Raw genomic sequence first — 24379 nt, 5'->3', positions numbered from 1 at the left:
GGGGGGGATTTCTATCGAGTATCTCTGTCTTTCTGCTAGAACGTTTTATTCCTCTCAAATCGGGGTGGCCCTGGCGGGCAGGGTCGGAAGTCTACCTTAAGTTAAATAATCTAATTTGTGTCAATGAGAGCGTAAACGACACTTATCTTAAAATTTTTACAACCCTAAAAAAATTTGTTTTAAACACCCATCAAACCTTGTTCCGGAGATCCGTAAGTTAAGCCGATATCATGCTGGACTGCAGGTATTTTACGCCCACATCCACACAATTTAGATCGTTTAAGAGGTGGGCTCAGTAGAAAGACCGAGATACGAGACTCAATAAACTTCTCCCCACACAGGACTCGAGCTGTGTGGGGGTAAGTGTTTTACGGTGCTTGCAACTGTATACGGTCGTATGAGCGGGCGGGACACATTAGGCATTTTCAGTTGGTAGGATATTTTGAAATCTTTAACGTGCGCAACTTGCACACGGGACCTCCGAGATTTTTCGCCCTTGCCCGAGAAGGCTAGGTGTAGATCTTTTCTACCAGACGATCAAGGGAGTGGCTGAAAGACAGCAGTAAGAAGGAGCCAGGGAGTAACAGTAGAAAGACTGAGAAAGGAGGTGAGGGGGTGGGGGGGGGCAGAAAATGGAGACGAAAGCAGACGACAGAGCATTGCTAGTGCTAGAGAGTGAGAGCGAGAAAAGAGGTGAAAGGAGACAAATTCACAGAAGAAAAATGTTCCGTCGCTACCCGGATTCGAACCCAGGACCTTTGAATGAGAGGCTAACACCTTAAGCCTTAACCTCTAGGTCACGAGAGCCCCCGTCCTGTGTGAGCGACGGCGAAGCGCCTATCTGCTACACCACTGACGCCAGTGTCCTTTGGCATGAGTCGAGAAGTTTTATCTCGTTTTTTTTTTTAGCAACAGTCTTACGGAAATTGCAACACCGATCATATAAGTACCGAAGATTCGAGGTGTCACAAAACGGTAACAAACACAAAAAAGGAAGAGGAAAGATCAGGATGATAGATGTTTGATAGAAGAAAAGAAGGAGCAAACCACACCAGAGCACCCGACAACCACCCACTCGGCGATAAAACGAGGTGTGACCGTAAAAGTATAAGAGTCATACTAGGACAGACAATAGGTAGTAGTCATCACTTTGAAGTGGTTTGTAGTCTGTGTATCCCCCCCCCCCCCTCCTTGTTCTCCCCTCTTTTAAGCATCCTGCTCTCTCCAGTTTGTTGATTACATGTATTTTTCCCCGTTTAAATTTGTTTCTGTGCGTTGTTGGGTGTCGTTGGTTAATTTTCCAGGATGCTGACGGCACTGTCGCTTGTAATTTTCGATATTTGCAGTTTCTAAATCAGATTTTATTTCATTTTTCTTCGGGGCGGAGCCAGTGTTGCTTTCCTTTCTTCCTGCGAGATTTGCTTTTGAGTGTGGGGAAACTGCGTGTATCCCCAGAAAAGTTTTCAGTTCTAGTTTTGAGTCCCACCATGTCCACTGGGGTCCTTACAGAATACTTAATCTGTCCACTGATGTCTTTGGTATATTCCCAACCTGTCCACTCATGTTCTTGCTCCTGTTGTCCTAAACTGTCCACTGATGTCATTCTTCTATATCTCAGCAACCATTTCAACAGAAAAATGAGACTCAGAGATAATGATATCAGGTCAGCATTCCCAAAGGTAAAAAAACCAAACAAACAAACAAACAAAAGTCTGATATACATATATATAACATTTTCAATTTATTTGAGCCAAGAACAGTAAATGATCACACTGTTATTGTCTGCAGAAAACCATGAAAATTACAGACATCTTTATCAGCAACACATCTATTGTAAATCAAATATCAAATAGATTTATTGTACTTGGTAGCCATAGACTAAGGAGAAGAAAAACAGCCATAAGACGCGTAAGTAAAAAATGTTTCACTTAAGAATAAAATTCTAAATGCTTCCAACAAGTATAATATCCTTCTGATTCTTTGCGCAGAAACAACACTATGCGCTGAGCTTCAGCCTATCTGTTTTGTCCAGAGGAACACTCATGAAGAGATCTGACAAAACAATGGTCCAGATAAGAACTGGCCCCCGTTTTAACAAGATATGATAATTTAAGAGGCAGGACCACTGAACATTCATCTCTGATAGAACTGAGTCAGGTGGAGAGACTTGAAAACTCCCAAAACAACCCAAGTTCACAGACAAAGCGAGATGGCGGACATAAGCAACAGAGGGAAATAAAATAAGAAAAGAATGTGGGCGGTAAAACAAAAGATAATGCAAAATAAGCTAAAAATTGACCAAAAAAAGGTAGAAAGGTCTCATACTGTGAGTCGAAATCTCAGACTGAGTTTGTCATAGAATGTGAAATAGTTGTGCATCTCTTAAAGTGTTCACTTACATAATAAACAATATTCACGCAAGATGGACAATAACTTCACTACATATCACAAGTGACCCGCACATGTGCCAAATAAACTCTTTCACGCACAAACAAGCTCTCCGCTCTCCATAAGTAAACACATGAAATACCTCACTCCAGCAAAAAACGAAACACAATAAAAACAAAAAGCTCTAAGAGGTGCCAACAACCAATACTCAAAAAACATTAGATTGGACAAACAACAGAACTGACGAGATATTTTAACCGGAGGAACATTCAAACAAAAAAGAAATTTGATTATTTGCACAAAATAAAACCACACGTCATTAAAATCTAACTTCCAACAGCTCAGATCATATCATGTGATCACTTTTATCATTGTGACTGTCATCATGACACAGGGTCTTCGTTCTCAAACAATGCACATAGACATTATGTTATAAAACCAGACTTATTGTCAGTATCTAAGTCTCACTCTGATTAGTGCAACTTCTTGAAAGTTTTTTTTTTTCTCCAATATTTTAGATTTCCCTAGATTCAATAACTTTTCAAACTTTCATGGATTTAAATAGACAATGTGCATTTAAACTAAATGACCTTTTTCACTAGGACAAATGATGTGTAAGAGTCAAAACTACACATGAGCCTCTGAGTAGAAGATAAAAAACTTCAGTGCTGAATGCATCATCACAACAACTTACTATTCTGAACCTCACAGTAAGAAGTTAGAGGTTATATAACTATGCAGGGAACAAATTACTTTTCTTCTTGCTCATGTTGGGATAACTGCTCCATCAGACTGGTGTCAAGTAGGAGAATCGAGCGTGAAGGCTTCCCACTATCCGCTTACCTTCCAAACTTCAACATCTACAAAAAAAAATGTTGAATTGCGGCCATTAAAACTTCATTACATATCTGATCTATACTCCCTTCCGCACACAACACTTTTTGGAGGCCAAAGCTACGGCACTAGATTTTGTTTTTTAGATCAATAACGTCAAACAATATTCACTAAGAACAGGATACTTTTCAGTAATCATGACAACACACACCGACACAAATAAAAGTAAAGTCACAGTTTAGTTTTAGTAGAGGTTTTACGGCACTCGCAACTGCATAAGGTCATATGAGCGCCAAGGGGTGGATGTCAACAGAGAAGTCCTTACAGAGAATCAGACTTACTCTGCTCACCTCCCCAGCTTCAACAGCACAAAGTCTGCTTCGACTATCAAGGCACCCCGGAAAGAGCGGGTCACAAGAGAGTGACAAAGATACAAAAGAAGTAGAGGAAAAATGACGATAGTAAGGATTAGGAAAGAAAAAGCAGCAGTTCCCGGTTGCAGTTCAGGCAGAGGTATGAGCATGACATTGATAAATCAGCCCATTTACAATTCTACTGCATGAACAAGTAAATGTCCCCCCTTTGTGAATGGCCTAAAGACACTTCAGTCAGTGGCACAGCCCCAGGGGGGATAAAGTCAAATCAAGAGTACTATTCATAAAATGGCAATTAATAGATCAGACAGGTCAGAAATAACAAAACAGACTATTTCTTTCACTGCTCACTAATGACATAGGAAAAGCATTAGAAATCATTACAAAACTTTCAGAACCATCAGCTGTAATGGAATGCCTCCCACCCTCACCCCTCTCCCCCCTTAAGTTAGCACCATTGTTAAAGTATTCCTGTCAGTCATGACGTATACCATACTTGACAACATAATCTACATACCAAAACTACAACAAGAACAATGAAAACATTGATGACATGCACTCTTTAGATTCAGAATTACAAATCAGCACAAGAATGTTACACTAACAAGAAGAACAAGACAAAGGAGAATGCATGCCCAGACAGGGAGAGCACACACATCTCACACGATGTGGCTTTCATTCATATCCGTCGGGACTAGACACATTGTATTTCAGATCCAAATGTCATAATGTGTATTAAAATAACCTCTTTACTACTGCACCTGACCTTTACTCCTCGCATACAACCATATGGCACTGAATGTCGTCAAAACTAGATCTGACTACCCTTCCTTTTGAGAGTCCTTACCCCGAAATGCAAAGAAAAAAATGAGTGTCGGAGAAGAGGGGGAAAAAATAGCTTTTCCCTAAGAGAAAACTTGGTCCATGGCATAAATACTGAGTACTCATATTGCTTTGAGGAAACAAAATAGAAATCAGAGATCAAATTATGTCAAAGCAATTAACTCACAAACTTCTGTCACTTGGGTACTAAAATGACATATTTGTCAATGCAGTCCTCACAGATTACATTATTTTTTCAACTGTCAAAGTAGAGTTTCTCTAGTGACCAGTTAAAACATAGCACAAATTGCCGAACACGGAATAAAAATCAACACTAATGATGTTGGGTCACATTCCTAGGTTGACATCAACTCCTACATAGAATAAACTCTTTCTTACAAAGAAAAAACTCTACACTTAAAGGATAAAAATTTGCGTGAGAAAAAATACAAACATCAGCCTATGCAAAAATACAAAGGCCATCTCAGAGCTGCACCCTCAGCAATATGTACTCCATTTTAACTGGCCTCAAGACAAACAAACAGCCTCAACACAAACAAACCATGAACTTCACAAAGGCAAAAATCCATATAACATCTATATCACTCAAATCAATCTCTGATTACATCTGCCAAACTTTCATTCGCATTTTACAACTGTCTGTAGCTCATTTTCACAAACATGGCCATCACAAGCAACAGTTCTTTACTTCTCTCTTTTAAATATTTTCTTGGCAAAGTCGATAAATATGTCCTTTGGCAGGTTTCCACTGGTTTCGTTGATGAGTTTGATAAGGTCTCTGTAGCTGTCATCTTCGTACTTGCGATAAACTCCTTCCAGATCCAGTTCTTTGTACACTGCCTTCACTTTCTGCACACACAATTCATCTTTGCGAGCATAGTTTGCCTGAAGAGGGAAACAAAACAAAAAAACCAAGAGAATAGAGGATCACTATTGGAGAATATTCCATTTAACAAGCAGTGCAAACTTTAATACTAGAAATGGCTGTAGGCCATGCAAAAACCCTGAGCACACATCAATTTAGGTCAGGACATCATCGGTATGTATTCAAAACCTGTGATGGACCAAACTTTCGACCTAACATCCACCTCCAATATGATTCACCCTTTGAACCCGTTGGGCAAGTAAACCAGCTTGGGCAATATTTTGCTGTATACCGTAAGGCCGGTTCACTGGGACACGGACTACCCTGAGTTGTGTAGTTCATCAAAAGTACTTTCTTTATTTCTTGTTTGTCGACGTACAATATTTCCACCTTGGAATCAGGTACACAAGGGAGTGAACAGATGTGCTTATTTCTCCATGTTCTTCCCCTCAGTCTTTTTGTGTATGTGCCCCCAAAACACTGTGAACTTTGATGAAATTTGTGAAAAATGTCCAGTGATAGAGATTTGAGAAATTTCAAGATTTAGGGTTCAAAGGGTTAACATCCATCTTTAATTTGTATAGCTTAGTCAAGAGAGTGAGGGGCCAAGAAAACTGTCAAAACAAACATAAGTTCAAGAACTTATAGGTAAAACCAAAGTTGTCTGCGATGCGGTCAAGCATGATACCAACTGAGCCAACAGTGTGACCAACATCTTAAAAAAATCAGTTCCGGACCTGTCAAAGGTATGACACTACACAGAATATCCTGGAGGTAACAGCAAGGGGAACAATCTATACATGTCTACTATGCTATTGTCGCACAATTGCCTCCCATTTCAATTCCTAAATCCTAACCATAATACTGTTTTTTCCCCATGTTCAATCGTCACTTCTTCCAAAGCCATAGAAGCCTTCCCCATTTCCAAACACCAAAAGTAGTGGAACTCTGTAACAGGGATGCTTTGGTATGTTAGACATCATTTTGAACAATTCTGGATTGCCTAAATGGGATCAAATCAAAAATCAACATTCTAATCAGACGGAGTTAATACTTGGGTTTTTCATCTTACCTAGACATATTTGTTTCAAAGTCAACTTCAACCAAATATGAAGCTGACCATTTATATAGAGGCTATTATGTATGAAAGACACAAAAGAATACTTTTCGATGAATATATACAAATCCATATTTCACAATACTGCCTCAATATTATGCTAAGGTATGATACAAAGAAGCTGCATTGTAAACCACAAAACACTAAAGAGACAACAAATTTTCAGTTTTATTTTACCCTGGGTGGTGGTTGGTGGGGAAAGAAATAAAAAACACAGAAAATAAACAAGATACAAAAAAAAAAGAAAAATCACCTTCAGGATTTCAATTTGCTCCTTGGATGCAATCTCCAGCGCTTTCACGATGAGCCAGCCACACTTGTTGTCCTCAATGTCTGTGCCGATTTTGCCAATGACTTCAGGTTTGCCATAGCAGTCCAGGTAGTCATCCTGGGGGGAACACAAAGAAACAATATTTACTTACTTAATATTTTTAGACACGTATAAAAGCCTTAAAGTATCACACACTAAATATTTTCATCAAAGCTTAACACTGCAGACAATAACAACATTCAAAGCCATTTTTAGAATAGAAATGACAACTTTATTAACACTTACAGGGAGATGTTTGACTTTGACATGAATAACAATTGATAACAAAATAACTAATTATAAACTATATCGTTACATCCTTTTGAAAAAGACTCATAGTCTTCACAATACTTCTTTTGACAGGCCAGCTCATTCCTTGACACATTATCAGTGCCCAAGGACCGATTTGGTCCAAACTGCCATCTTCACACAAATTTTGCCTTCGCTGATTGCCAGCTAAGTATGCATTTTCAGTCGGGAGAACAGAAAAACAAATGTGTGTGTATCCAATGTAACGAAAAGTTCTGCTAAACCAGTGCTTGTCAACCTTTTTATAGTCAGCACTCACTTTTACCACTTTTAAGAGGTTTAAAATTCTTTCTCTTTTAGATCTAAGCTTCTTCTCAGAGTAATATTAGACCTTCCTCTCTTTCTCTTCCCTTGCAATTTCCAGCTTAAGGCTTTGACAGTAATTTCATTCACGGACCTGCATTTAACGTTGCACTCCCTTGTTATACACTAGAGCCCAAAATATTATATTATCTAGCTAGACCCAGTATGTTTTGAAACTGCTTTTATAGCTACTTTTCTCAGAGAAAAAGTAGCTGAGCCCATATTCAATTATCTTTTTTTTACTTCCTTGATAACTGATTTGAAAGAGACATCAGTCATACATTTTCTCATATTTCTAAAAGTAAAGTTTTTTTTCAATTTTCAACACTAACATGATTGTTTTTCCTCAACCAATTTGCACTTGATTTTTACCATGTTTTAATTAGTTTTAAGAGCCATGCATTTTTTTGGATAGAAGAGGAAACCAAATTTTGAAAAATAACAACAACTAAGACAGCTTGACCAAATGGGTCGTAATTGAGAAAAGTGTGAAAGACAGAATGTACAGAACAGTTTTTAACATACCTGAACTTGGAAAAAGTGTCCCATCTGTAGCAGAATGTTCTTAGCTCTGCTGTGGGAATCATCGTCTGATATTCCAGCCTGGAGTAGAAAATGTTTGTTAAAGTTCATGGGTGGCACACCAACACAATAACAATCACTTCACTGTGGCAAGGCAAGGTTGACCAATACAACAGGCAAATAGTAAAAAAAGAAGCTGCTGGTGGCGTTCTCCAACTCCCAATATTAAATAGAAATGAAAAGGCTACAACAGCATTATTCTAAGCTTACTCAGCTATCAGAAAGAGTCTCTAGATACTTCAAATCCATTGCTATAAAAACACTTTAGGAGACAAATATCATTAAGGGATAGAGTATTTGTTCCTCAGACAGGAGCACCCCCTCACAACAAACACATATATCGACAATCTATATATGCACCATATATACTTGTTTATAACACAACCTTGCTTATTACACAAGGGTATACTTTCATTCCAATTTCCACCCATTTTTGAAGGTCGTGTGTGGTACTGGGTGTATTTCTTTAAATGCTGGTAGGAGAAGGAAAACCGGCAATCAGCAGTCTAATGTTCAGAATATTTAGCGTGAAAATAAAGAATACAATCCAGGATAATTGCTGAGTTAATAATATTCAGTCTAATGTTAATATCACGTCAATGAACAGCGATAAAAAAAGGAAAGTGCTGCAAGAGAAGGGCAATAATCATGAAGCTGTTCAGTGGAAAGTCATATTCATGATTACTTCCCATAGCTGGGTTCAATCCTTGCTGTCTGTCGTTTGATAATATAGAGGGTAGTGGATCTGATTTTTTGGAAAAACGGCTCGTTTTAAGGACCAGTATGGTACCCTACCTCTGTTGGAGAAGATATATTCAAAGCACTATAAAAGGCATTCAGACCAGCAGTTCTTCCAGTCTTAAGGTTTTGTTATTGATGAAGACAGCTATTGTCACTGACCCATCCAGGCACAGGCAACTTTCCCTTTTTTTTTTTAGTCAACCCTAGGAATCAACAGCTGCAGGCTCTCCTATCTCTATGTAGTGCCACCTACAAATTACTGCTCTGTTTCTTTCTCCAAAGGAAAAGGGTATATCCCAGACGGCGTACACAACTGTTTAGCAGAATGGTTGAAAAACCATCCTGGGCCTAGTTGAAACAATCAGAATCAACTGCAGACAGAACAGCTTTGAAACGATAAAAGGACTGTTGAAACAAGAGAGAGAGAGATTAAATTGATAGGTAGAAAAAAATTCAAAGAAAAGCTCACCATGTGCATAGCTAAAGCTACAGGGAGGTAGAAGGAGTAGAAAGCTGTTTTCCACTTGACGATAGCGCTGTACCTCTCCATGGTGAACTGTGTGAAGTCGACATTTCCCTCTGGGAGAGCAGTGGTCATGTCCAAACACTGGCCAGTCACCGTCTGATAATTCACCTGTGGACGATATTCAGTACAAATTCAAGTTCATCCTAGCAACTAAACCAGTCAGTTTTGTTTGTTTTAGTAAGTGTTTTACGGCACTTGCAACACAATAATGTCATATACGTGCCGAAGAATAGAGGCGTTACAAGAGAGTAACAAACACAAAAAAGAAGGAGGGGAGATAAAAACGGTAGTTGTTCGATAGGAAAGTTGAAGCAAACCACACCAGAGCACCCGCCAACCACCCATAGACAATTTTGAGCAATGGATGATGAAGTCTCATCATTTAAAAGAGAAGGCTCAGTATACATTTAACACATATATCAGCATAGTAAGGTTTGCTCTGAAGGTGGAACCTCTTACTGAAAATTCTTTTCCAACAAGTCAAATCACAAGGAGTACCCAGTCTCGCCTTACTTTCAACTTTCTGTCCTCCTGTACCACGAGGTGTCAAGGGGAGATGCAATTTTCAGACACTGGCAAGGTATGTTGCCTTTTGGATAATTGTATCGTTCCTTTGGAGGGTCTCTTTGACTCCGCCAATCCATCTTTTTCTTGAACTTCCTCTTGCTTTGAAGCCATCGAATCCCATATTGTAGGCCTTTGAGGCTGGCTGTTGTGACCCCACTCTCACAGCATGTCCAAACTATTTGATCTGTTCTCTCTCGATGTATTAGATTCTTGCTTCGACACGCAGTTATCCGATGCCTTCATTTGTTTGTCTGTTTCTTCTCAAAACATCTTGAGTCCTGCTAAGCCAGCCTTGTTAAACTCTTCAAACAATTTTACTTTGAGACTTGAACTAGGGCCATCCTCATGACAGTCAGGAATTATCTAACATTAACCGATCTAACATTGAAGGGGGAGGAGAAGAAGTAATGTAAATGTTTAAAAGGAAAAAGCATATCAGTTACATTTCATGGGGACTCATAAGAAAAATAGTAACACATGTTCTACTCTGAAAAGAAACTCATGGAACAAGCCACAACTGAGCTCCCACCACCCATACACCACCCATACGAGACTCAACTAGCAGCACGCCCAGCACATATCAGAAGAAACAAGGAGAAATGCTCGACACTCACCTCCAAAAACAGTTCCAACACATTGACATAATAGGGTTGTTCTCTGATGTATTTTTTCAGCATCTGATAGATAGTGCTCTCCAGGAAGAAGGAATCGTTGATGGCCGTGAGAGAGACGTCCTCCTGTAAACCAGACCATGAGAGTGGGAGTTATAAACAGGTAAAGAGTAGGAGTTATAAACATGTAAAGAGTAGGAGTTATTAACAAGGTAAAGAGTAGGAGTTATAAACAGGTAAAGAGTAGGAGTTATAAACATGTAAAGGGTAGGAGTTATAAACACATAAGCACACAAACCCTTGAAGGTAACCCTTACAGCCATTGGCACGTACATTTCCTTCAAGAGTTCTCATTTCCCCCAGGTCCAGTCCCATACATTTCCGTCATAGGGAGACAGCCGCCCACTTAAAACCTAGTTCCATGTTTTTACCATTCTCTATCCAATTGTTTCTGAAAAATATATTACATGCAATCTTCTATTCCTTAAAAGAAATTAATATATATAGAGAGAGAATTTGGTTTTAATGTCTGCAAAAACTAAAGGACACATTCAGTATTAGCTTGACCTGAGAAGTGAAGGACTCCAGTATTACCTGGCACTAGGGGCTGTAAGTATTCCTCAAAATCCTCCAAAAAAATTAATTTCCTAAAAAAATATACATATCATAACTATGTAACAAATCATCCGTGGCAAATAAACGTGTATTGCAAATACTATACCCACAAATAAAAATGTGCATTTCCAAGAAATTTATGATAAGTCACACAAATATTGAAAACAAACGAAAATAAAAATATGCATTTCTTTTGTCATTTACGATAACCCGCATGCCCGCATGACCTGACAGAAAGGGAATTCAAGGAAAAAATCGGATTTTATGCAAATGTGATCAGGGTTCTTCAAGAGGCAAAAGAAAATCGGAGAGCTCCGATTTTATCATCAGAGTGTTTGGCAGGTCAGGATCAGACCAGACAAAGGGGAATAGGATGGCTTCCTCCGGTCAGGAAGAAATGCTTTTTTTCGGCAGTTACAAAACAAATGTCCATCACCTGTTTATACCAGCACGGCTGACCTCGGCGAGTAATAGACTGGTCCATAATGTCATCAGCAACCAGGAAATACGCTTGCAACTGTGGAGGAAAGGAAAAAAACAATATTCATTCTTTTTGCTGGAGATACACACCCTGTTATCATGTAAATGTCAAAACTTTGAACATGCTTTAGAGAGCTTGTATCCAGTGAGTCCTATTCTGCCATGCACGGAACCTTATCCAAGATATTAAAGACTGTCATTTTCAAAAATCTATTGATGACACGTACAACTCCTAAAATAAGATTGGTATGATTCACAACCCATGACCTTAATGAGGAAATGAATTTGCATCTTGTCTCCGAAGTTAACAGTGCTTCACACATTGTATAAATATAGTGCTGTATACTTTTCTTTCTATTTCTTTGGGACGACTGGGGGACGAGCAAGAACAAATACTAAAAAAAAAAAAACAGACAGTTTCTAACTTTTCGATTATATTTCCAATTTTTAACTAGTATATTTCATTTTGAAATTCTGTAGTGCCTTTTAAGAGTCAGCATAATATAAGCTTGCTCTAATAGCCATTCAGAGCTGGGATTTCTCCAATAGGGAAGTACATGTGTATACAAAGAGTTGAAAGTAAATGAGCGATCATGTAGATGTAATAGTGAATGGGCAGCATTATATTCTTGAGGTGGAAAGCTAGACCAGACCCAAGTTGACGGATAATTATGAATGTGAACTGTACAGCAAAAGGCAGCGGCTAAACTGTCTAGCAAAGAAAATTTTGTTACGAAGCAACAGCTATTTTGCTTCATCTTTCAGTTTCGGTGTAAGAAGATTTAATTTTTGCATCTTTGACTATGATAAGCATGTGCTTACATCTGTCTCTGTGAGTATGCATGCATGCATGAATGAGTGAATATGCACACTTTGCATGCAAGAAGTTTTTTTCCAAGTGTCTTTGTCCATGTAGAGAAGGTCGCAATGCTGAAAGTCAATACCTCAACCTTCTACATAAATTTTATTCTACAGATCTACTTAAGAATCAATATTTAAGCTAACTGGGGGCCAACACTGAGCAATCAATAAAGAAGAAATGAATAATTTGTCCCATTAAAGAGCTCATTTGAATATATCATTAACCAGAAGTATCAGCCCTCATTGACGGATCACTGTGATCAGCCAGTCTAATCTAGAGATCGAGTTACCACACATCTCAGGTGACGGGAAAATATTGCATGTCATTATGGGGAGAAATATGATTAGGTCACAGAACAGTTTTTTGAATCTATAAGCTTGAATTGTAATTTATCAACATCCTAGACCATGCACGGTCACAGCCCCCATTCTTTGTTCTCTATACAAACTTCACTGCGAAGCGTGCGAACCATGGGCGTCCACATGAAGGGCAAAAAAACAATCTTCCTTTAGTTCAGTGTGTGTGAATGAATCAAACAGAGTCGATTCGACAAAAATAAGAGGAGAGGGATTCATTATTACTGGACAACATGATCGGATGCTTGGAGAGGAAAATTTGTACCTCACTTCAGCTTCTGCTCACTCAGCAAATTTCTACTGCGCACATACTATGATACATGACAGGTGTTAAAAAATTTAAAACGCTTTGCATTTCCATTCACGCAGAGATTATATTGCAAACAGAGAAAACAAATTTGAATCCCAAGATATATCCAGTGTGGATTAAGATCGTGACAAATTATGATTAGGCCATGGCAAAATATACAAAAATGACTTTTTTTTTAAATTATGAGAGGGGGGCAGAGAGGGAGGGAGAGAGAGAGAGAGAGAGAGAGAGAGAGAGAGAGAGAGAGAGAGAGAGAGAGAGAGAGAGAGAGAGAGAGAGAGAGAGAGAGAGAGAGAGAGAGAGAGAGGGGAGGGGGGAGAGAGAGAAAGAGGGGAGGGGGGAGAGACAGACAGACAGAGACAGAGGAGACAGAGCAGCTACATTTTACGACAACAATATTTTCCAGGCAACTCCAGAAGAGGCTGCAGGGATTTAAGATTCAATCAGATAAATAAAAAGTAATAAAAAGAGACTTCGATAGACACTTAGTCTGTATCAGGATAGCCATTTTGTATCACAGCACAGTTTATATCAACACAAAATAAAGAGAAAAGAAATAGAGAACAAAGTCAGCCTCGAGGTCTATATAACTCTAACAATAATCTCAGACAAAACAAGCAGACCTCAAAATTTCATTCTAAGACAACGCACTCGCCCTTTGGGCAAAGAACATTTAACATCTAAAATAATATAAAAAGAAAAACTTACGAACTCCACGCCCCATCCTAATACCCGAGCAATCTTCAGGTTTTCTTCAGTGGGATCTTCCACAAGGTGTCTGTATGTCTGCACAACTGAAATTCCTCGATTCTTCTTTCCGTGTGGCACATTGTAAAGTGCTGCCTGGAAAATTCATTAAAACAAAACAGCATTCATTATAATTTATTGTTCTACACTCCTCACTTCACTAGCTAACACTTAATGTCTCAAAAGTTCAGGAACTTATATGAAAAATCAAGCACAAAAAGAAATGCATTGAAACAATCCGTGTCCAAAGCTACACAAATGAAGAGCGAAAACACAGACAAGGAAGACGCTTTTAAAAAAGAACCCACAGGTCTAAACCCTCACTTGTGCAGAGAACAGTTAGGTCCATCCCAAGACACATTAATTCTGGGTTCAAAAGCAGTGTATGTGTAACCACTTGACAATAGGCTCAGAAATTTCAGAACACAAAAATGAACTATTATTAAAAAGAAAAACTTACAAACTCCATACCCGATCTAAACACACCCAAATAATCTTCAGATTTTCTTCCGTGGGATCTTCCACAATGTACCAGCGGCTGTGGTGCAGCAATTAGTTGCTTCACTGTTGTACACAGGAGACTCCAAGTTCAATTCTCGAGTTGAAAGAAAATTTTTAGCATCTCGATCTTCTGCTTGTATGATGTATCCTTCTCAAACCAGGTTGGCTGCCCGCTTCCTAAATAATCTAAAATGTGCTTAAAAAACACCTACATTTTTTTAAAAAAAGGTGTTGTAGTATTTCAACTTGTAGTGGTATCACTCTAAACAAAGTAACTCTGAATAACTTTCAATTTTTGCCATGGCATTGAACTATGTTTTTATAGCCTCCTCCAAATAATCTGACAGATCATTCAGGAGGTGGGCAACTATGACCCTGCCAGTCAGTTTCTCACACCTATTGTATAATTATAACACTGCAGATGTCAAAGTTCACTCACAAGATATAAAGCGACAAATTACTCAAAAACCAAACAGCAACACTTTCAACATATTTAGAAGCATAAGAAACACTGAGACAACATACCCTTTTAAACCAAGCAACCGCACCAGAAGTTTCGGGATCTCGTACACCGTGTTTCTCCAGATCATTCATCAACATTGGGAAGACTTCATCAAACATTGCCAGCTCATCAGCCAGCTTAGGCCTTTTGGCGTCAGAACCGTTTTGTGCCATTTTGAATTTCTTTGGGTGTGGAACCAACAGGCCTACAGAAAGATCAAGAGAAACAAAATGTAATGATTAAATTACTCTGAAGACAAACAACAAAAGATCCACTCAACAAGAGGTGAGGGCAAAGGGTTGAACAAAGGGTTGGTCACCCCAGTCACAGCATGATGCAAACTAGAGGAGGCATTTGCAGATTGGGGAAAGAGTTTAGAGTAGAGTTAGCTAGAAGCGCAATGACATAGCTTTTTAAGTATATAAATGGCAAACTTCCTTTTGAACAACAATCAGTCAACCTGACACATGCCGTTAAACGTAGAAGACGCATCTTTCTGATTGGCTGCTAATTTTAGTAATCTAACGTCATCTGAGATACCCACTGACTATTTTAAGAAGGCCGTGGAGGTACAGCATAGAATGACATATATTTCCGGTATGTTAATAACATTTCGGAATTCCAGTATTGACACCGTACGAATGTCAACAATTTCCTTTATTGAGACATTGACTGGTTTGAGCTTCCTAATTTTCCGGTTCACAGCGTCTATTGAATTCATTCTTTGAACATTTCCTCTAGATCTACCTTATAAAAGAGACTATTCCTGGAAAAACTTCGCACCAAAGCGTCGTGCCATCCCATTGGCTATATTTACATGTCACATGATCGGAGGGGTGGTCACGTCTGGCGTCACACAAAACGGCCGCCTTACCTAAAAATAATTTGCGTCCTACGTTTAATCGCATGTCAACCTGACCAGTCAGTGTGAGTGATCAAATGGCCAAACTACAGAAGTAACTTCAAACAATGAAAAGATTCCTTTATTAAGATGTGCTATTTATCGTGGGTAGTCTAGTGGTTGCGGGTTCGGGGGTTCAAGCCACTGACCCGACGTTGTGTCCTTGGGAAAGGCACTTTACACGAATTTTCCTCATTTCACCCAGGTGGGAATGGGTCTGGCCATAGACAGCGAAAGATCTTTTCAGTACGTTAGTGTTTCAGCGCCTATAATGGCTGCTTGCACTGCACACCCCTACTTCACAGGAAGTTGAGGTTGTTTCAGAATGTTCTCAGGTCGGCAATTTTGTAGTTTCGCTCGTTAAAGTCAAGAGTAGGGGGGTTTCAGGGGGCTTGCCCCCCTGACCTATAAAAATATGGAGGTGGGGGGGTTCAGGGGGGCATGCCCCCCTGAATTTTATCCTAATTTGATGTTATGCAGTTAGGTTGCATCCCTGCTCTTTGTGTAGCCTAATTCAAATAGTATTTGGTCTTCAAGACTTCTGGATTTCATCTCTGGATGTAAACAATTACAAATGGATCGTGGACTTTAACGAACGGAACTACAAGATCACCCTCAGGTCTACTGGGTATAATAGGGCCTATAGACTATAGATCTAATCTAGATTGTGAAGCGCATGATGAGCTTGCTGTAGAGCGGGGACTTGCGCTATACAAATGCTATCAATATTATTATTAAACAAAATGTTTTAAGTTCTTTTTCTGAGGACTGATGAGAGATATAGAAGGTGTGTTATCCAGCATAGATCTAGACTCTAGTTGTCATGTTTCAGTCATTAGTAGGATGAATCATCCCAGGACCAGGACACTCCTCCTGTTCATATCCATATTGAAAAGGGAATATTTCATCGCTATAGTTTTGTGAAATTTCATATTGGCTTAAAGGCACTTGTTGATCTTTAAACAAAATTAAGTAGAATTAAATCAAATGTTGTGAGCAGAAGGGGGCTTGAAGATGGGATTTGAAGGATGGGGACTGCAACCCATTTCTACTCCTCGTTCTACACAGCCAGACGAACGGAAAGGAAGTCCGAAGAGTCCTTCCAAGTCTAACAGACGGAGCTAGACTCCAGAAGATCTGAAAGCAATGACATTATTTGTTATGTCTTCTTAAGCAACCGTAACACACAGGGGACAAAACGAATTTAGCCAGAGGCACTCGACTTTGGAGAGGGAGTGAGGCAATACACGACATTGATCTAGAATCTAGGCCTGCATGATAGACTAGGCCTAGCTAGCATACAACGACAGATCTCTGACTCTCCGCTAAAGTCTACACAGTACACAGTAGCACAGATCAGCTGCAAGACAATGACAAAAAGTCTGAATAGAATAAGAAACATTGTGAAACGATGACAAATCACGAGCATGGAGTATTGGAAGTAACAAATGTTAGATTGTAAGGTTGAAAGAACATCTTACCTTCGTAAATATCAAATTCTAGAAAAACTATTAAAATTCACCGGCGTCGTCAGCGCATGCAGTGTTAGCACAATGTGTCAGCCTGGCCTGGGGGAACCTCCCTCTGACCTCACACAGTCGAGCTTGCCAGGAGCCTGAAATCACTAGCAACACCCGCTAAAAGTAATTTAACCCATGATTAAGTGCGCTGCAAGAATTAGTAGTCAGGTTATTACTAACCATTCGGGGAGGAGTGTGTGTGTGTGTGTGGGGGGGGGGGGGGGGGGGTGAGAAATACAACAACAACTTAGGCATAACTATAAATTTAGACGTCATAAATCATAAAGACATATTTTTATTCCGATACAAATACTATCATGTTTATTTAAAAGAATTAATTAGAGTTTAGAAATTAAAAAGTCGTTCATACTTAAACACTGACTGAAAATTGAGAGCCGAAACCCGGGACAACTTTAATGTTGGTACAGGCCAATATAGTATTATACGCTTTGATATAATATGGGGGGGAAATCTTTCTTTGGTTGAAAAAAAATACTATTGTATTTTCTTTTTTTTTTGGGGGGGGGGTTGTTTTGTTCTTCATTTTATTGTGTTTTTTAAAAAAGAATTCATCAACATAGCCTAGACCGTTAGCTATTTGTTGTTCTTTTGTGTGCTTGGGTACGGTGGAAAGGAGAGTGGGGGGTGAGTCTTATCAATTTTGCCCGGGTCGAATAGAACCTGACAGAACTGGCAGGAATAACACAAGTAGGCTAATAACGTATCATACCTCGTTCTATATAGGCCTTACATTATATATATTGTTGTATATTGTTAGGCCTATTATAGATAATGTCTACATCGTGGCTATGAAAAATATAATTCTCTCTTTCTCTCTTTTTCAGCTTATCTATCTATCTGTCTATCTGTCTATCTGTCTATCTATCTATCTATCTATTTATCTATCTATCTATCTATCTATCTATCTATCTATCTATCTATCTATCTATCTATCTCGTCAATTTCATAATGTGATCGAGGCTGAAAAGTCCAAAGTGTTGTCTAATACTAGATTCTAGTATAATATTCATCACTTCCACAAGAATCGAGACAGCATCATTCTGTTTGTTACGTCATATCCCATCTACGTGCCTTGTTAAAACTTACACAGCCCGTTCCATGACTTTAAAAAAAAACGCGCAGCATTGTGTGGGGGGGGGGGGGGTATTGTTTTTGTTTGTAGGATTTTTTTTCTTTAAAGGTGTCTATTACTTTGCACGGCATTGGCGACTCTTAAAAAGGTAATAACTGTATAATGTCGTATGCACCAATTAAGGAATATGTCAGATAACGTGTTATTATGATACTGGGTTGTTCGAATGGATACTTCGCTGCGTTCTTTAAAAAATCCAAATCCAACAAAATAAAAAACAAATGGCCAAAACCCAAAAAGGGTGAAGGGGGGAGGGGAGCCTGGAGTACAGTAATAAAGCCTACTATACATCGATATCTGATATTCTTCTAACGTTCTATGTCATGAACCCCATGTGAAACACTGTTGTGAATTCAGCACGCTTTTCATAATTGCATGGTCAGTGTACGACGTGAGGACGGAGCCAGACGACGAACGGTTTCTGACGGAGCTACAGTTTGTTTGTTTTTTGGTATGTTTTTTTTTTCGAGGAAAACCGTTCCGCTCATTTTCTTTTCATCTCTGTTTGAGTCCTTATGTCATAACATGGGACAGTTTTCAAACTCTAAACAACAATCTATTCTTTTTGTGTAGGAACATTCCCGCCAGAGATCAGACAGTGAAGTTATTTGAATGCAACGTCATGCTCTTTTCAAAATGAAAGCCCTCGTGATGGTTACGCGTAACGAAAACAAAACGAATCAATTGTCCGAGATCTGACGAATTGGAGTATCTGCCTTTGTCGGCTTAAAGAACAAGTCGCGTCTTTGATCTCCTGCTGGAATACACACTCAGTTATACATGTGAGTAGAATTAGAAAGACTGTGCGTAAGAAAGGCAACCAAATTACAAAAGAAACTAATACATTTTAATGATTTTATAATCATGTTTATTTGCCCCATTGAGAAATGTGTATGTGCTGCAATGGCAAGTATAGGCCTACTATTATAATACGCATGCATATGAGTAAAATAATTCTTAGGTCACATAAGCGTTGAATTGTCACACCAGTACAGATACTTTTACAAACACGACACATTGCTGTTTGCCATGCACGACGTGCAGGCCAGTATGGGGGAATTAAAATGTGTATTTAGTATATCGGTCTTTTTGCTAGACCGTTATCCCCCTCAGCCCGTGTTGGCCTTGACAGACAGGGTCTAATCTGTTCTCCTAAATTATCTAAACTGTGTCAATGGGAGCATAAAAGGACCTACATCAGAAAAAAAGATGCGACAGGTCCTTTAAGTTTTTACATTCCCATTACTCTCACCTGATGAAGGAGCGAAGCGAGAAGTTCCTGGTAGCAAATTATTTGGAAAGAGGAGGCATTGTGACCGCCGACTTTCTCAGTCATCACAATCGTTTGGTGTTTGAATTATATCGCTTAGTGCCGGCATCTCTTCAGCTGTAGACGGGAAGAATCATTCCACAATGAGGTACGATAGTGCTTACAGTTCCTCATGTCCCTTTTCCTTTATCTTCATACATTTTTCTCCAAAAGTTCGATTTAGACAGGGCCTCGGCAACAGGAACAAATAGACCCGTACACTTTGTTCTAAGAAATAAATTATTTGTGAGACAGCGTGATGAAAATAAAGAAACCAGCATTTTTCTGGACGATGGGCAATTTTTTAAGAATTTTCTTTTGTTTGTTTTTTTTTGGCTCAACACGTTTCATATCCATTTAAAAACACATTAAAATTTATGTACAGAAGTTACTGAAAATTGTTGATTAAAGGCCAAAAAAAAACCATGTAAAGTTACAGTTTAAAATGACTCTCAAGCTTTGGAAGGCACCAAACTTTGGTGGTCATTTTCTACCTAGTTTTACTTCTGAAACCAGGCAACCACATCTTCAATAAGTCGTATTTATGATAAAAGGGTTTTTTTTCATCGAAATATAGACAAATAAACAAGCTTTAAGGGGATACCAATAAATCCTAAATCTAGTACCCAAAAATTGACAAGCACCTGATTCAACCACATCGTGACACATTTTAAAAATCATGAGCATGTTGAATGAAAATTCATTTATTACCTAACTCTCGTGTCGAATTTCACGTGGCCCGACTGGCTCTCGTGTTCTACAGAACCTATCTCTATTTCATAATTGAATGGCGACCTATAATACTGTTCTTACCTTTTTCAAACCAGACTCTATTGCCATGAAATTGTTTTAGTATAACTCTGAATGGGTATATACTCAAAATTTCCGATTCAAAAACACACGATTTGAACACCCAAATCAGGGTAACCCAAAACGCTGAGTGGCAATAAATTTACGGTGTGCAGATCAGTTCAGAGAAAAGATAATACTGAAAGTATAGCAAAATAATAAATTTTTCCTTTCTCACTGTCTATCCTACGCTCAATGTCACATGAATATTGTATTCCTTTTTGTTGCTGTTGTTGTTGTTGTTGTTGTTGTTGCTGCTGTTGTTGTTGTTTAATGGGTTTTCTTTTTTGTTTTTGTTCTTGTTTTTTTTGGGGGGGTTGTTGTTGTTTGTTGCTGTTTTGTTGTTTGTTTGGTGTTTTTTGTTGTTGTTGTTTGTTTGTTTGTTTGTTTTTTGGGGGGTTGGGTTGTTTTTTTGTTTTTTTTTAGGGGGGGGGGTAACCTGTAAAGATTTATAATAGCGTATTCCTTTGTTTTCTCTCACAGATTCAGCCCTGAGACGGCCCTAAATCAACTTTGAGCATGCCACGAAAAGTAGAAAACCTCGTTGACTTTGAAAGTAAAGTCCACTACCCTGAGGAGCAGAAATCTCCAGTGACCAAATTAAAATCTGTTGTTGCGGAATGGGGCGCCTCTTGCGACGTGAAAGGCTACATCTTGAGTCTGGTCCCTATCGTGAACACTTTGCGAAGCTACAAACTGAAGACATACATTCCCAACGATGTGGCTGCGGGGCTGACCACAGGTATCATCATGGTACCCCAGGGGATGGCCTTCGCCGCCTTGTCCACTCTGCCTCCTATCGTGGGACTGTACGTCGCCTTCTTTGCCTCAATCTCTTACGTTCTTTTCGGGACGGGCCGGCAAGTGTCATGGGGCTGTATTGCCATTTTGAGTCTGATGATGGCGGATGTGTTGGACAAGTATGCTCACGAGAGCGAGCAGCCTGACAGTAACGCCACTTCTGCCGACACACTGGGGAATTTGACATCGGAGGACAGGAATTCTTTGACATTGTCAGATGAGAGAAAGATGGAATTCGCCAGTAGTATTTCGGTTGTGGCCGGTTTGATTTTCATAGCAGCGTCTCGTATCGGTCTGAGCCGAATAACGCGTCTTATGTCCAACTCTCTCATCACAGGCTACACCATAGGTTTGTCCACCCATGTGCTCACCAGCCAGTTCACGAGTGTCCTTGGCATATCTGTGTATCGCTACAAAGGACTCTTTAAACTTATCCGAACGTGGATTGAACTCTGTGCAAAGATACCGGATACCAATGTGGCTTCACTGATCATAACTTTGTGTTGCATCGCCTTGACCTTTCCTGTGAAAAAGTTTATCAACGAAAAGTTCAGACATCGACTCCCAGTCCCCGTGCCTATAGAATTAGTCATTTTGATTTTGGGCACGCTGGCTTCGTATTACGGAGGCTTCAACGAGAACTTCGGAGTTGACGTGATAGAGGACGTGCCTACAGGAATTCCAGAACCGAAACTTCCGGATTTTGTTCTCGTTCAAAGCTACATTGCTGATGGTCTAGTCATTGCCGTTGTGGCATACGCTCAGACGCTGTCAGTTGCGAAAACGATGGGTCTGAAAAACGGTTATTCTGTAGACGCCGACCAGGAGATGATGGCTAGTGGACTGAGCTTCATTATCTGCGGGTTCTTTTCCGGCTATATAGCCGCGGGGTCAGTGAGTGCGAGTTTCGTCCAAGACAGTATGGGCGGGAAGACGGTGTTGGCGTCACTGTTCGCCTCCTGTGTCGTTCTTCTAGTCATCATGGTGCTAGGTCCCTACTTCTACTCCCTACCCATGTGTGTGCTCGCCGCGATAATCATCGTGAACTTGATTCCCGTGTTCAGTAAGCTGCTGACAATTCCGACTCTCTGGCGTAAGTCAAAGAAGGACTGTAGCGTGTGGGTCTTCTCCGTGTTCGCCACAATCTTCCTCAACGCGGATATTGGACTTATAGCTAGTGTCATCTTCTCGCTCCTGACCGTGTTTTACACATCTACACGGGAACCCGTAACTGTAGTTGGCCAGGTAAGCACTGAGTCTTCAGGCGTACAACTAAGGTCCCTTACTTACTACCCGTCCGCTGTAGCCGCTGATGAGGTCAAGGTGATTCGAATTAATACCCCACTCTATTTCATAAACTCTGATGCTTTCATAACGAGTGCGTTTACCGCTGTGGGCGTTGATCCACTGGAAGTCAAAGCTGCTATGCAAAATGAAAATGTTCGCCAGATAACACCAGACGTGAGAAGACGCTCTACTAGGAAGGACTCTCAGTCATCTAACCAAGCACTCCTCTTTGAAGTTTCGTGGAAAGCAGACGAGGACGGAAGCCTTGGACTGAGCAAAACCTACAGCGCGGCGTGGGAGAGCGATGACGTCGTAAGTGCGGTGCGGCCGCCTGGAGTCACGGTGACGTCAGTGGTCCTAGACGTGTCGGAAGTGTCCTTCATTGACGTCATGGGCGTTCAGGCTTTAGAGCATGTGATTGACCAGCTGTGCTCTGTGGGCATCCGGGTGGGTGTAATCCGGGTCCCCGAAACTATCTTCGCCATGTTCAAGTCTACGGGCTTCTGGGAAAGATGTGGTCATCGGCTCTACCTTGATCTGAAGGCCGCTTTCAGAGCAATGGGCCTTGACTCATCTGTCATTGAGTCCGGAAGCCAGTTCAGCCGACTTATACCTGCCAACACCCCCCTTAGTAAATAAACAATTTAATTTGTCTAAGTTTTTTTGCTCTCTAGAGATTTTCTAACGTTGAATTGTTTAAACAGACTGCGCGCTTGAGTTTATCACACAGAGAGCTTCGACGGGTTTTGTTAACACTATATACATTTTTCCCACTTTTTGCTCACCTTAACGTAGGACGGTAAACGTGAGCTTTGATTCCCATTGCCTTCACGACTTGCCTTTTTCTTGAAGGGTCATGTTATAATAGTCTACAAAATTATTGCTTGAAATGAAATATTATAACACCCTTTTGACTTAAATAATCCATTAATGTGTGTGTGTTAGTTTTTGACCGTTTAAATGTCATGACTCCTGGACTGTTTTACAGTTTTTCCCTAAAACTGCTATGGTGTAGGAACCCTGTAGATCCATTGTCAGTTTGTACATTATTTTGATAATTATTCATGACATCAGAAAGCAATGATCATAGTCCCCAGGTACATTCTCAACATGTATAATATAACGAAACCTTACAGTTCGACGTCATGATTTATGGATGAGGAAGTATTTTTATACGGACCATATTGTATCTCCAGCTTTTAGAAAGAAAACTTGTTCAGTCTTTGTTGGGGAAGATACTGTTGCTGTCGTTGTTGTTATTTTTGTCACCCTTGTTGCTGTTATCGGTTGTAGTTGTTGTCGCTGCTGCTGTTTCCGTGCCTTTCTTTGATATTGTTGCAGTTGCTGCCGCCGTCGTCATTGTAGTACTTAAACTATTCTTTGCTTTTTTCGTTTTTGTTCATCATGCCGGATAAACTTGTTTTGTTTTGTTTCATATGCAAATCTTCGACTACAAGCGCGCCTCTGAAATTTTAATTTGACCCGCTCTAGGTTTATTTGTCCATTCGTCACGGTCAAAGTAAAGACACCCGACAGTCACCAGTCTATCAGCTCACTTGCTTTTTCTGTTCGCATCTGCGCAGCCAAACACTATGGTGGTGTTTGTAAAGAACAGTTTATGGCTTGCTTGCTTGCTTGTGGAGTGTAGCGATGTATGACAACAGTTAATAAACCAAAGGACAAGTGGGGTGAGTTTGCAGTTAAATCAAAGAATATAAAGATAGGAAAGGTAAAACAGATGGAATATAAGTACAAGTATGGTAAAGTAGCAGTTCATTGTAAGGGAATGTAAGCACAGAAATGGAGGGTTTGAAGT

The 24379-nt window shown here is 39.8% G+C and overlaps 2 protein-coding genes across 3 annotated transcripts; one reads left to right on the top strand and one right to left on the bottom strand.

Annotated features, from left to right (window-relative positions):
* Positions 1-3767: 3767 nt before the first annotated feature.
* On the bottom strand, positions 3768-17231 carry LOC101851517 (farnesyl pyrophosphate synthase). 2 transcript variants are annotated; one of them, XM_005103949.3, is made up of 9 exons: positions 17126-17231; positions 14767-14948; positions 13702-13836; positions 11422-11502; positions 10374-10496; positions 9136-9300; positions 7869-7946; positions 6675-6809; positions 3768-5324 (listed from the first exon to the last, which is right to left on the bottom strand). In XM_005103949.3, the coding sequence occupies exons 2-9, from the start codon at positions 14914-14916 to the stop codon at positions 5124-5126; spliced, it is 1068 nt and encodes a 355-aa protein (XP_005104006.1). In that variant the 5' UTR covers positions 14917-14948; positions 17126-17231; the 3' UTR covers positions 3768-5123. The 2 variants fall into 2 exon arrangements, with proteins under 2 accessions (XP_005104006.1, XP_035827110.1); XM_035971217.1 differs by lacking the exon at positions 17126-17231 and adding an exon at positions 16868-16913.
* Positions 17232-20985: 3754 nt separating this feature from the next.
* On the top strand, positions 20986-23367 carry LOC101853803 (pendrin-like). The gene has a single exon (XM_005103958.3). The coding sequence runs from the start codon at positions 20995-20997 to the stop codon at positions 23200-23202; it is 2208 nt and encodes a 735-aa protein (XP_005104015.2). The 5' UTR covers positions 20986-20994; the 3' UTR covers positions 23203-23367.
* Positions 23368-24379: the final 1012 nt, after the last annotated feature.

Source organism: Aplysia californica, unplaced genomic scaffold, assembly GCF_000002075.1.
Source record: "Aplysia californica isolate F4 #8 unplaced genomic scaffold, AplCal3.0 scaffold00398, whole genome shotgun sequence".
Taxonomy (NCBI): domain Eukaryota; kingdom Metazoa; phylum Mollusca; class Gastropoda; order Aplysiida; family Aplysiidae; genus Aplysia; species Aplysia californica.
Note: the sequence above shows the minus strand (reverse complement) of the source record. Positions and strands in the feature narration are given on the sequence as shown.